Source organism: Dermacentor albipictus, chromosome 1, assembly GCF_038994185.2.
Source record: "Dermacentor albipictus isolate Rhodes 1998 colony chromosome 1, USDA_Dalb.pri_finalv2, whole genome shotgun sequence".
NCBI lineage: Eukaryota > Metazoa > Arthropoda > Arachnida > Ixodida > Ixodidae > Dermacentor > Dermacentor albipictus.
This window is the reverse complement of record NC_091821.1, coordinates 342,612,035-342,625,391: the sequence shown is the minus strand read 5'-3', so window position 1 is coordinate 342,625,391 and position 13,357 is coordinate 342,612,035. Positions and strand designations below refer to the sequence as shown.

General features: G+C 43.6%; 1 protein-coding gene across 3 annotated transcripts in view; it reads left to right on the top strand.

The window, feature by feature from the left end:
- LOC135910800 (steroid 17-alpha-hydroxylase/17,20 lyase-like) overlaps positions 1-8,545 on the top strand; it is a 74,871-nt gene extending 66,326 nt beyond the window's left edge. For all 3 annotated transcript variants that reach the window (XM_070535616.1, XM_070535619.1, XM_065443204.1), the window contains exons 8-10: positions 3,926-4,030; positions 6,022-6,153; positions 7,958-8,545. In XM_070535616.1, the coding sequence (XP_070391717.1) occupies positions 3,926-4,030; positions 6,022-6,153; positions 7,958-8,310 (590 nt within the window). In that variant the 3' untranslated portion in view covers positions 8,311-8,545. The remainder of the gene's footprint in view (positions 1-3,925; positions 4,031-6,021; positions 6,154-7,957) is intronic.
- The last annotated feature ends 4,812 nt before the right edge of the window (positions 8,546-13,357 follow it).

The window sequence follows — 13,357 nt, the reverse complement described above, 5'->3', positions numbered from 1 at the left end:
GGCTACACAAGAGCCGTTTCTCAGTATAGTACCTCTCTCTCTCTCTCTCTCTCTCTCTCTCTCTCTCTCTCTCTCTCTCTCTCTCTCTCTCTCTCAATATAATTTATGGTAACCGTGCAGATGTGCCAACTCTGCTTTAAGTGAACCATGCGTGACTAAGCGAACAAATAGTTAAATAGTTCTTAGATGGTGTGTAAACATGGCATCACCATTCAGCGGCTTCTAAACTGCTGTGGCATCGCGGGCAACGCCGAACATGCCATTGCAGCTGCTCGGTCTGCTCGTGAAGATTGAGTTCCGTTATCAACAGCTGATGCAGCGGCAAAACTTTTCATGTTCGCGCCTAATGCAACGTGGTCCACGTAAAACTCGGCAAGTTTTGACTAGACCCTTCTGTGCTGTCTGAGCCCACTTCTCCAGCTCCGTCTCCCATCGGGAGTATCTCGAACGGGGGCAACTGTGACCTACCGACGGTGGCTTCATGTAGCTTTAATGAACTCTCTCGGATGTCGCGTCGAATTGAGGGACAGTGTGTGCCTGTGACTACTGCAGTAACGGGGAAGTTATTCAGTCCGTTATTTGCCGTTATGCTCGTAAAAGAACACAGATGTGGTCCTTAACTCTCAACAAGCAGCTGCTTTCGGAGCAGACGATCTTAGAAGGCCAGATTGACGATCGTCGCACCAGGAAGCCATGAGGTCACTACTAAACCCTTACGTTCAGTTGACTTTCTTAACCCCACAAAGGCCAACGTATCATTTTTCATACGCTGAATCTGAGGCCTGGAACATCTGATTTAGTGCTGTAAGCCCAATGTACAGCCCATACTAGCCTTTCTGATATTCTGGAGGTAATGTTCCGTTGTGGATAGTTCAGCAAATGAATTACTAATTAAGTAATTACCATATCAAATAATTTTACTCAATTAGAACTTCACTGGTTTCTTCATACCAGCATACTCTGCGAGGCCAGAAATAAGCGTGAGAAGGTTGTTTCAATTTTCTTTGACGTGGAATGGTGTTCGAGGTTTGTGGGGTTAAACAACTGAAACACTCACGTTTTCTTTCAAATTTGTGATTTCTTTCTTCGTCTTCCTCTTCGCTTTTCTATTTCTTCTTGCTCATCCCCGAATGTAGGGTAGCAAACAAAAGGTTTCTATGCCCGTTAATCTTTATTTCCCGTCGTATTTTCCTTCCTCTCGCTCTCCCTCCCTTTCTCACTTTCTCCAGCTCGCCTTATTCACCGTTAAGTTGTCCTACTAGGTTCCTTTTCCAATACAGACGGGCAAAAAAGGACGTCTTCGCGAATACAGCATCAAACAAATATTGGCCATTTTCGCGTCCATGCGATCGGACGACTAATTAAGAACAAGCTTCGGAGTCCGATACATGAGGTGTCCTTCTTTAAGGTTTAACTTAAACATCGCCTGTAGCATGTAGCCCAATGCTACTCAAAGAGCTGGATTGCTTGAAAGGCAGAGATTATTTGCGCAGGAAATTTAGATGTGTAGTCAACTATATACCAAAATGGTGCTGATTAACCTTCGGGCTAATTGCACTGCGGCACACATATTGCAATTTACGAAATGTAGCCGGCGAGATGGCAAGACATATCCACTTTGAAGGAAGTGTGAGGATGACACCAATTTCGAGGTGTGTAATCCCAAAGTTTACAAAATTTATTGATGTTCCAGACATCCTTGTGATTCATTCCATAAGTCGTTATGTTTTAAAATTATAAAAATGAAACGACAGTGCAATTTTACTGCAAGTTTGAAAGGGCCTATTTCAATATTGGTGCGAGTTTGAAACTTTCTTTCAAGATAGAGTGCTTTGAGAAACCACTGACTAACTCATACATTGGGATATGGTCCCTAAAGCAATTAGTTAAACAGTTCATTAGCGATTGTTTAATGATTAAGCTATGCATTTTATATTCCTACGCAATAATGTCCGTCAGTTTGAGTAATCAACCTCAAGGTTTAAGTTTGGGCTATACGCCACACGCAATTTTTTAATATTTGTTAATTCTAAAAAAAACGGTATAGTGACACAACCACTGTTTCACTGGCCTTATCATGTTATTGAAGGCTACATTACACACCCAGTCAGCAAACATTGCTTGACATACTATACAAGCGTCAAGAAAGCCACAATTAAATACATTTAAATCTGCCTTTCACCTGTAGTTCATTTGCTACCTTATGAGTCATCTGGCACGAAAATAACTGCGATATTTGTTAGCCTTGATACCTGTTTTCAGAGAAATTATGCCCAACTTTCTTTTTCTTTAATTCAATTTCTGAAAACCGTCGACGCCAGATAGATGGCGAGCAGCCAACGCTCGTTCTGCTCGAACCTGCGGATGAGCTACATTTCCAAACTCATTGGAGCAAATTGAAAGACGAGTTAACAAAGGGCATCACTCTTCTTAAAAGCTCTCAGTCCACTGATCGCATGACAAACACCGATGCTTGGCGACAACCGCAACCCCTGCCAAGGCTAAGTTAAACATCGGCGTCAACAATTCAGTGCAGCACGACATACGTTTGTGTTTTCCGTAGGCACATAGAGACGAGAGAAGAAAGATTCTCTATGGGGTAGCTTGAAAAGGCCCACATCTCAGATAGCCTTGGAACATTATTCTCAAATTTATTTATTTATTTATTTATTTATTTATTTATTTATTTATTTATTTATTTATTTATTTATTTTCAATACTGCTGCTCTCCTTCGAGAGCATGGCAGTTGGGCAGTACAATAATTCATCTATACCGTGCAAGGCAAACAAAGTGCAGGTTATAGAAAAAAATTACATAAGCAGTGCAAGTTATACATACTATACAAGTGATACAATGTTAAGATCAAATGGAATACCAAAAAAAGAGAAGGACAAGAAGCTTTGCGAGAAATGGCCAAGGAGAATAACGGTGCAAGCAATAGAACAGAAGTAACAGAACTTAAACTTCGAGCCTTTGAGAATCATTATGGCAAACGAATAAACTGTCGTAAATGAGAAGGTTTATTAAAATTTCCTATTGAACAAAGCACTCTGTGCTGATGCCACTGCATGCATAAGTACTCTTACACACACACATTTTTTTTCTATTTATGAAATAAATTTAGATAATGATTCAATGTTGGTGATAGCAGCATCAAGTTGGTTCGACTCTGCTACTGCGAGCGGGAAGAAAAAATATTTAAACGTGTCATTTTCGCATCCATATTCTGTCAGTGTAGATTGAAAATACAGTATATTTAAAATACCGGTGTCCGTAATGTCTAGTTTATCGATTTTCGTGCAATGTTGCGCTATCATTGCACGAATAATATTATAATCTATAGCAAACAATGACCGAACAACATCGTTATATACGTTAGCCTTATCAGTTTTTTCTTCGGGAAGAGGACGTGATGTAGCATTTTTATTGACAGGAAAATAATTCCAGAGCCTCTGGAGATTATTAAAAAGAAAATTTGGTAGTGTTACATCGAAGTAGTGCTGTTTAGCAAGTTTAGCTTCAAGTTTTAATTCTGCGATGCTGTCCGCTAATTTCCGTATTCTCGATTATCCCCCGCCTTTTGTTTTATTGCCCTACGTAACATTTGCAAACGTCGCTTTGCTTTAATAACTTGTCACGTGATTCATGGAATATTTTTTGAAGGGCACTTTGTTTTTATAGGTACGTAGTGAGTGATGCAGTAAAGTACGATCGAGTTGAAGTTTGCATTATAGTTGTAACTATTGTAACAGGCATCATACGTTCGTGTTTGTTTGCATGGAGGTTTGGTTGTTGTCTCGTTTTAAAGCATTCGAATGTGACTTCTAATTTGTTTCTATTTTCTTTAACTGAACTGTGCTCTCGATTTGTGTGCAAAAAAATGGAACAGTCTTCCTGTAGCAGACGTATATATGTTCCTCCTAGCTGGAGTTGACACATCAACTGGTACACTTCAGTGGCTCCTGCTGCGGATGGCGAAAGAACCAGGCATCCAGGCTAGAATTCAAAAAGAAATTGAAGAAAATATCGGTAAGAGGGGTCTTGCACCACTTATAAATTGCTTTACTTTATTTTATTTTATTAATTTATTTTCGCTGCTGCCAAAATGGTGAAAGTAGTTACAGTCAATTGCCACATTATACTTCAGGTACAATTTTTCACCTCGCGTTTCACTACGTTCATTCTGTGGCGTAAAAAAAATAAATAATTAAGTAAACCAGTCAATCAATGATACGTTTATTTTGGTGCCAAGGAACAGCTACTGGTGCACTTAAAATGTAATACGTGAGACAAATTGTACAGAGAAGACAAAGTGGTAGACAAAACCATGGGAGATAGAGAAAGGAATAGGGAAGCAGGAAATGAGAAAGTGAGCGTTATATGGAGGTAATCATACAACATGATTCTCTACATATATACAAAACACAGGAAATTAACTTTGAAATATGTCAATGAAAGCAGAATATCTATTACATCTTTTTCGGAGTCAAGCCGTAGGATAGCCTTTAATGCAACAAGGCCGCACAGAAAATGTGGTATGCTGCCGGGTATAATTCTGCGATACGGAAAATTCCACATGATCAAGAATCCTTGGACGATGTATAATGTCATGGACCACCTTATAGAAAAACAGAGGTCTGATATATTGCATCTTGATTTTAGAGGTGTGAGTTGAGTATAATTTAGACAGGTGGGCTGTGGTGTCCAGGATGGCAAAAGCGGTGCTTGAAAATAGTTATCAATTCATTCTGAACATGTTCAACGTGGTCAGAATTAAATCTACGCGTTCCGCCCGAACAACAGGGCCATACTCTAGTAGTGGAAGACACACAGTAGAATAGAATTTCATAAAGGCAGCATGGGAGTGGAAGTCATGCGATATACGACAAACAATGTCAAAAGTGCGAAGGGCGCCTATTAAGCATATCTAGCGTGTGAAGAGAAGCATAGTGTTATGTGGAAGTACACACCAAGATCTTTCATTTCACCTGCCCTGGGCAGTGGAGTATCCCGAAGGGTGCATGAAAGCTAGACATGGTGTGTTGTCTTCCGCGCCTAACTTAATACCATAGCTTTGGAAGCATTTAAGAGTAGTTTATTGCCTTTGTACCAGTTTCAGAGTGAGAGAATGTATTCTTGAAGTTCAATGCAGTCGTGAACACTGTTGACAGTCTTAAATAGCTTTAAGTCGTCCGCATATAAATGTAATGACACGTGTTGAATTGCTGACGAAATGTCATTTATGAATAGTAGGAAGAGTGGAACTTACTTCGTCATTCTGTTAGGTGGCAGGCGTCCACTTCCACCTATGAAATGCCATTTCAGTAAATTTGGCGGCCCGCCGGCATTGAAGCACTAGGCCAACGCCGCAGACAGCAAGCTGCTCGCGGGCGGGACCGGCGGTGACCTCAGAGACGTGACGAAAGGCGGGCGGGGAGGTGGCATCGACGATACGCACAAACTTTTTCCAGCCAGTTTCGATTTCAAGGAGCCGGCCAAGGGGTACTAGTTGTTCGCGTAGCTCCCACATGAAATCCGGTATTTAAAATGTAATCCTTGGGGTAGATTGTGTCGAGGGCGGACCCCAAGGTACTCTTTTCCTGTACCCAACTATTGTTGATAATTAGAAAATTTATTACCGTAACTTCGCTAATTACGCATGTAATTGCGGAAATTGCTCTGCAGCTAGAGACTGCCAATCCATACACTCGTATGGTAAACATAACGTTACTGTGATTTATACTTCTGTTACTCTAAAAATTTTGTTCAGCTAAAAAAAAAACCTGTATATCAGTGCAAATACGTTGGCATATAGGCATATTTGTTCGTAATATTTAGTGCGGCTTTATTTCGGTTAAATGGTACGTCGAGCTTCTCGAGCTCTTACTTTCGACACGGCCACCAGCGTAGCTAGCCACCTACGTCTTCTCATAGTGATTCGCCTGTTCATTTTTTCTTTTTCTTTCTTACGGATTCGCACATTCGTTTACAAACAACCTGTTTCACGTTTCTGTGCCAAGGGAACGTGCCGCCCGTGCACGGTGACCGCGAGAAGCTTCCCTTCACCGTGGCCTGCCTGTTAGAGACGCTACGGATGCATCCCGCGGCACCTGTCGGCCTACCGCACAACACAACTACGAACACCCGAGTCGGTGAGTGCTCACTTCAATATAATCGCGAGCCACTGAAATAATATATAACAAAAAATATAACAGCGACCCCTTATTAACCTTTCATGAGATCGTCTCCCACTATAAAGAGGAACGCAGGCACTTCCCGCCTCCCCACCCAAATCTATGCAGATCTCAATCGATCACGCTTAGGATGCTTCAGACGAGGTCATATCCCTCGCGAGGTTTCTTAAGCAGGATTTATCCAGAAATTGACCCACAGGGCCCGGATTGTGGGCAGGTTAGCACTCTACCTCATAGGCTCTGGCAGTGTCCTGCGTTACGGGATACGTCCCTCACCAGCGAACGGGACTGCGACGAGGCCATATCTAGTACGCAACTCAAGCTCCAGTCCATGGCCGTCCAGAGGTCCCGTGAAAGAGCGGAGAGGCTTGGCCTCCCGATTCCGACATGGGAGCAGCCAGCGGCGAGCCGGGGGCCCCAACGGGTCTCCGCCGGCTAGTCCCTCAGGACCTGAATAAAAGTTAATTGTCTGTCTGTCTGAGCCCCATATTAGTAGTTTTCCCTTGCCCTTTAACTTTCACGGAACGTAGATATCTATTTCCAGACTCGGCAGCTGCGCTCTCAAAGCTTCTGGCGCTGAATTCAGAAACTTTTTCGTACGCCATTGCCGCTTGAAATTGTACAGCCGCCTTCGCTAATGATGTGCCCGACATCGTGACTGTCTGGCAATGCACGTACGAGCAGTTTTATCTGAGAAATTTGTTGTGAATAGGGGCCGTATTTCGAGAGAGCTTCTTGCAGCTTGCGTTCGTCACCGCTAACATAACTCCCTTGGTCGGAGCTTACTCGCGTGGGCCACTTTCTTGTGCATGAACAGCTCAGTGTTGCCCGCCCTTATGGCTGAAAAACATTTGGAACACTAAGTGAGGCTCAATGCTATAGCAGCAAACATTCGCTATAGTGACAAAGTCTATTGCAAACAGAGCAGAAAGAGAGTGAGAAATAAATAAAGCACAAAGAAGGCGGCGGGAATGTTAACCATAGGGGCGTGCGGTTAGCTACCATACGATGTGGGAACGGAAAAGTGGGTTAGGGAGGAAAGAGAGGTAAAAAAATGGGTAGAAGTACCAAATCCATCAACCTCCATAGTCAGAGCAGTAAACTCATTTTGCTTCGTGGCACCATGAATGCATGCCCTTTAGGCGCTATCACATGAATCAGATAGTCAAGGCATACCGATGACAAAGAGAGTGTTGGCGCAAAAGTTCCCTTTTTCGTCGTTCAGCATCGCCGCCTCTATTCGCATGAGCTTACGAGTCGGTACGGTCCTTTCCTGTGCTTACGCTCACTTCCACTCCCCACCCCCTCCCCACCCCACTGCGGAGGACGCAATCTGCGTGAAGGCCGGCCGGCGCCCTACATGCGGGCAGACCGCGAAGCGTAGCCCGCCCGAAAGTCAAACAGCTGAATCTCGGGGCAATCCGCCTCCCGTGCTATTAAGTGAGGACCCGGCGACGGTTTTCCGTAAGCACAGGACACAAAGTAATAGGAAGACGCGCGAAAACAGCCCCTTAGCCTAATAACCAGGGCCCGTACTCACAAAGATCTCTAATGCCAGAACTGTTCGCGAGAGGAAACGCTAATCAATCCTGATGCTGGACATATTAGCAGCAGAATCCACCGGCAAATGGCAGAGAGCACTTGCGAACAAGACAGTTCCTGAATCCGGCCCCATATTACGCGCGCACCTTGTGCACACTCTTGTCAAGACATGAAACAGCAAACGGCTGCGTATGTACCCAAGCATGCTCGTTTTCCGCAGGAAAGTGGGACATACCCAAGGACACGGCCCTTATGTACAACATCTACGGAGTGCATCACGACCCCAGCAACTGGGAAAAGCCCGAAGAGTTCCGGCCCGAGCGGTTCCTTGATCCTGTGACGGGAAAAGTGCGCACGGACGCCGGTCCACTGATCACCTTCGGCATGGGCCCCCGCATCTGCCCCGGAGAGAAGCTGGCCCACATGGACATGTTCTACATCCTCGTGCGACTCATGCAAAGGCTCAGCTGCAGCGTCCCTGACGGGCTCTCAGCTGTAAACTTGAAAGGAAATGATTCGAGCCTGTTTGTACACCCTGCTCAGCAAAACATCGCATTTACGAGAAGGAACTAAATACATCCGGACTGCGTGAAACCCATCGCACACTGGAACCTTTTTGGGAGCTCTCAACGTAGCCTTTCTCTAGCAGTGGTTGCACAGAGAATCAAACTGTGGTCACTAAAAAAATTGAGGAGCCATTTCACCCTGTGAAGGTGGTTGACCAGCGAAGCGGCTATGGTGGTACAAATTATGTTGGTATAGACTTTTGCTGGTATGTAGCTGTACATATAATAATGTATATGTCATTTGCGCGAAGTACAAAGAAATACAAAACCATTTGTTGTATCTTTTCTCTGTATTTTATCTTTATCTTGTCACGGAAGTGATGATGACCTTGTGGTCGCTGTGACGCACCACCAATGGCTCTTTTACGACGACGCTCTAAAAACGCAGGTGTTGTCGACGCAGCTGCAACGGAGCGCCGTTTAGACGCAGGTGGCCATTAAACCGAGCCTCGATGCGAGCGACGATATATGTTGACCGGGGTGCAGTACAAAGGAGCGCACGAAACAAACACGTTTGTTGTTAATTTGCGATTGAGCATACTTCCCAGTTATAGCTGCATGAAGCTTGGAAGGCCTTGAATTTTATTTTACCGGAGAAACATGGGGCTGTTCGTTTCCCTCCCGTAGAAGTTCATGTATTGACAGCAGACGGGATTTCCACATTATTTACAACTTCAATGTGAACTGCGTAATTACAAAAAGTAAATTAAACAAGGCGTAATGTTACAGAGTCGTAGCGGCAAATTGTCATGTAATTCGTTTCGGGATTGTTTCGTTAAACAGGAGTTAAGCCGTCTTCTGCAACCACACTCCCTCCGTAGGTGCCCATGTATTGACAGCAGACGGGAATTCTGTGACGTTTACAACTTCATTGTGAACTAACTAATTATGACAAGTAAATGGGCGCAACAATAGAGTCGTCTTCTCAACTTAACCGCCAGTGGCGGCAGCGCCGCTCCCACCACTGGCGGTTGCCGGATATCCAACTGGAAATATTTCACAAACAAAACAATACCTCCATGACGTCACTGATGAGGTCGGAAGGTAGAGGGAGAGGGTGCGCAGCTGGGAGGAGAATGTTTGCCGCGATGCCCTCCTTTCCCACTTCGCATACATGCGGGCTGTGTTTGCGCTCCCTTGCAGGTCCACTATCCGCGCGGCGAGATCAGCTAAATCGCGGACCAGAACCCGCTGAAGTGTGGCGTGTTTACGAAGCACTTTTTTGCTGCCGAGTTTACCTTGGAAGCTTCGATCCATTTTCTAAAGCACGGGGACAGGGCTTGAACGCACCATTGCCAAGCAATCATAGTTAAAAATACTTATATAGCAAACCGTCGTTATTTACCAATATTCGCAGCTACTGATTACATTTCGTGAAAGTAGTCGCTTTGAAATTTCTAACTTGTGTTTAAGTTTAGGGCTACAGCTCAACTAGTCCATAGATATAGAGGGGGTAATATAAAGGAAATAACTTCCTGGCACCATCAATCGATAATTTTGTTCGTGTCTCGTGAAATGGATCAACTAAAGATGGCCGATTTCTCAGTCAGCCAAAACTCAACACAAGCAAAAGTGGAGCGTTTTTGTTTTCATTCACACATTCTGTCCTGGAAAAGGACTGACCTCCACGCAGAGCTAAAGTGTCGATCTGCAGAAGCTATTTTCATTCACAACTGAAATTTGTACAAAATGAATGAACATAGATTCCAGAAGATCGAGACCAATGCGAAAATTAACCATCACGGGATGGTCACACGAAACTTGACTATCACATACGTCATGACGGCTACCCGTTTTGCGGCTTACAGAAAGAAGGTAGAGTGCATGTATTTCATTGACAGTGTGAGAAGTAAGGACCCACAGAATTTTAAACTGCATGAATCTGCATGAACATGTAGTAGCCTATAATGCTCTCATTATTTTAACTACATGCCGAATGAGGGAGCTTATTTCTATAGCACTTACAAGCACATATAATCTGCCTGTCGTCATACTTTGCGTCATATGTACAGAAAACCACAGCAAATATCCGGACATTATTTGGCACAACATCAACGCAAGCAACCAACCATTCATTAAAAAAAAAGTTTAATAGCACTCTCCATCGCAAAAGGGATTACCAATTCGTACTTAATTAGCATTAACTAGTCTATACTTGTATTATTGGTATTATTAAATACATTTTGCTGGCAAAACCAATAACATTGCGCCTCGTCTATAATACAGGTGCTCAATAACTTGCGCACACCGAAGCTGGGCCTAAAGCAAGATTATTATTATTATTATTATTATTATTATTATTATTATTATTATTATTATTATTATTATTATTATTATTATTATTATTATTATTATTATATGGAAACATAAAATCATACAGGGGAAACAGGGTGACAAGAAGCTCACAACTGCCACCGAAAGGAGCACAACGCCTGCCTACTCTTTCGAGAGGAGGGAAGGAAAAGAGGAGAATAAGATAGAAAACAAATAAATAGGAAAGAAAACAGGAAATAAACAAATGGCAGGAACACGGACAAAACAAAGTAGGAACACGGAAAATATATATATATATATATATATATATATATATATATATATATATATATATATATATATATATATAACTGAGCAATAAAACAAACACGCAATCAATCGCTTCAGTACAAATAGGCTGCCGTCATCACGAATGGGCCGAGCGACACTGCTCTTATGTCAGTCCACTCACGCTTGCACAGAACTGGTTTACTCGTGCAAAGTGAATACCTGCTCAGAAAATAAAGCGGAATACTTCTGCTTGCCTGCTCTCATTGGGAAGCCCGAAAAACTTCGGGGAACTGGAATTCCAGAACACCACAGAGCCGCGCAACACATGTGATGCCGCGATTTAGCCATCGTCGTCTAACGCTTCGTTGACCTGGTTTCCTGCGCCTTCCGTTCGTTGAACGCCTGATCAAGCTCCTCTGTCTTATCTTTCCCATCTTCATACTTGGGACGACAACCGAAGCAGATGACCAAGCGCGATGTGACATCGCTGAGCGAGTGGCAAGGGTGAGTGGAGGTAAGATCGAAGGACGCCGCGAAGACAACCATGTCCCGCGTTTCGCCCAATTTAAAATTCACGAAAATTGAAATAAAAGTATAAGCGACGATGTCCGGCAACTGCTTGGAGCGCGCATGTTCCTTGAAACCGAAACGAGCACTCGCCTTACGGGGGTTCCTTGGAGCTAGTACTACATACAGTGTTCTCTTCTTTACACACACCCACACCGATACACACACACACACACACACACACACACACACACACACACACATATATATATATATATATATATATATATATATATATATATATATATATATATATATATATATATATATATATATATATATATATATATATATATATTAAACTCGGTGAACAGAACCTCAAGGGACCAGGAAAATAAGTTCCATTATTAGGAATTTTATTCACCGAGAGACTGAGCTCAAGTGTACGCACGATACTCTTTTGAAATGTGCATGTGATATACTTTATTGTCAACAGCCGATAATACTTTGGCAGATTTGATAAAAACGCTGCTTCTTACAAATGTTATGCTTGCACGCAGTCACAGGCTACAGCTAGCAGCACAGAACATAATTACAGAAAGAAAAGACACAGTCATTTATCAAGAAAAGAAATTGCCATTTTAGTGGAGCAATAAATTTTGAGCCGTCGCTTACTTCAATCTTCATCTCAAGCGTGAGCGGATTAGGCGCGGGTTTCTGTGCTGTTGTCGGAAGCGCTAAGCCAACTCTTAGCTCGCCGATATTGCCACTACAAAGAAAACAGAACAAGCCATGGCCACGTTAGAGCCCATGGTAAAGTAACAGTAACCACGACGCTAACAAAAGCCAGCAAAAGCCGACTTGGCGGTAACGTATAGAACTGGCGAGAAAACCCGCAAAAGAGAGGCCCCAAACAGCAATGCCTGCTGTGATGCCACTGAAATAAGGTGCTCAGTTTCATTTTCAGTAATGCTATCAGATCGGTTTACCCCGTGCTGGAGAATTTGCTGCTCCATTTACAGGGCAATTTCGTTTATCGAGATTCTGCTCGATATTGGGGCTACTGACCACTGTGTAGGCATAAATAACAGATACGGTAACTTCCAGAAAGTCGAGACAGCAAAGAGGTATGAGGAAACGAGTGAAGATTGCGCACGTAGCGGCAGTACTAACCGCGAGCGAGAGTATATGCACAGCGTTTACGCGCTCATCGGCCTAACTGAAACACGAGCATGTTTTCCCCAAGTAGCTATACCAACTCACAAGCTTGCAGCCATTTATATGCGGAATTTAGTTTTTTGACATTGAAAACAGTAGTAACAGAGAGTGGCCACGGTCAGTAGATCATGTACTTTAAGAAGGAATACACTAGGAGGCAGCGTCATGAGACAACCTTGAAGCCTATTCATAAATATTGACACGTGTACTTATCTTTATCGGGCAACCACGTTTCGCCGCTTAACAACTGTAATCGCAGAGCGAGGGACGCGCCTGCATGTATCCGACGTTTCTGGAAAGTTATCGACGCTTCTATCCACGTGTCTGTTGTCGCCGAACCTTGTGTTATCAGATTTCATCGCGTGACACGAATGGTGTAGAACTTTGTGGAAGACACGCGGGTCCCATCAGTTAATCTGGAACATTCGACGACTGATCTATAAAAGCCGACGCGCTTGACCCGCTGATCAGATTTTCGACGATCGCCGACCGTGTTCGCCGCTATCGTTGTGCTATAAGTGTAGCCTCTTTTGTGGGCACAGGTTCGCCCAATAAAAGTTAGTTTTGTCTATCACAGTATTGCTACTGTGTTCTTAACGTCACCACCACGTGACATCTGGTGGAGGTGCTAGTGCGTTCATGTACCGAACGCCCCCGCAAAGTCGCGATCCAAGCCCAAAGCCCGAGGACAAAACTAACATCGCCGAAGACCAGCGTGCTAGCCGCAGACTGCAAAGACTGCCCCCAGAGCACGGACTTCTGCCTGAAACGACAAAGAAGATAGT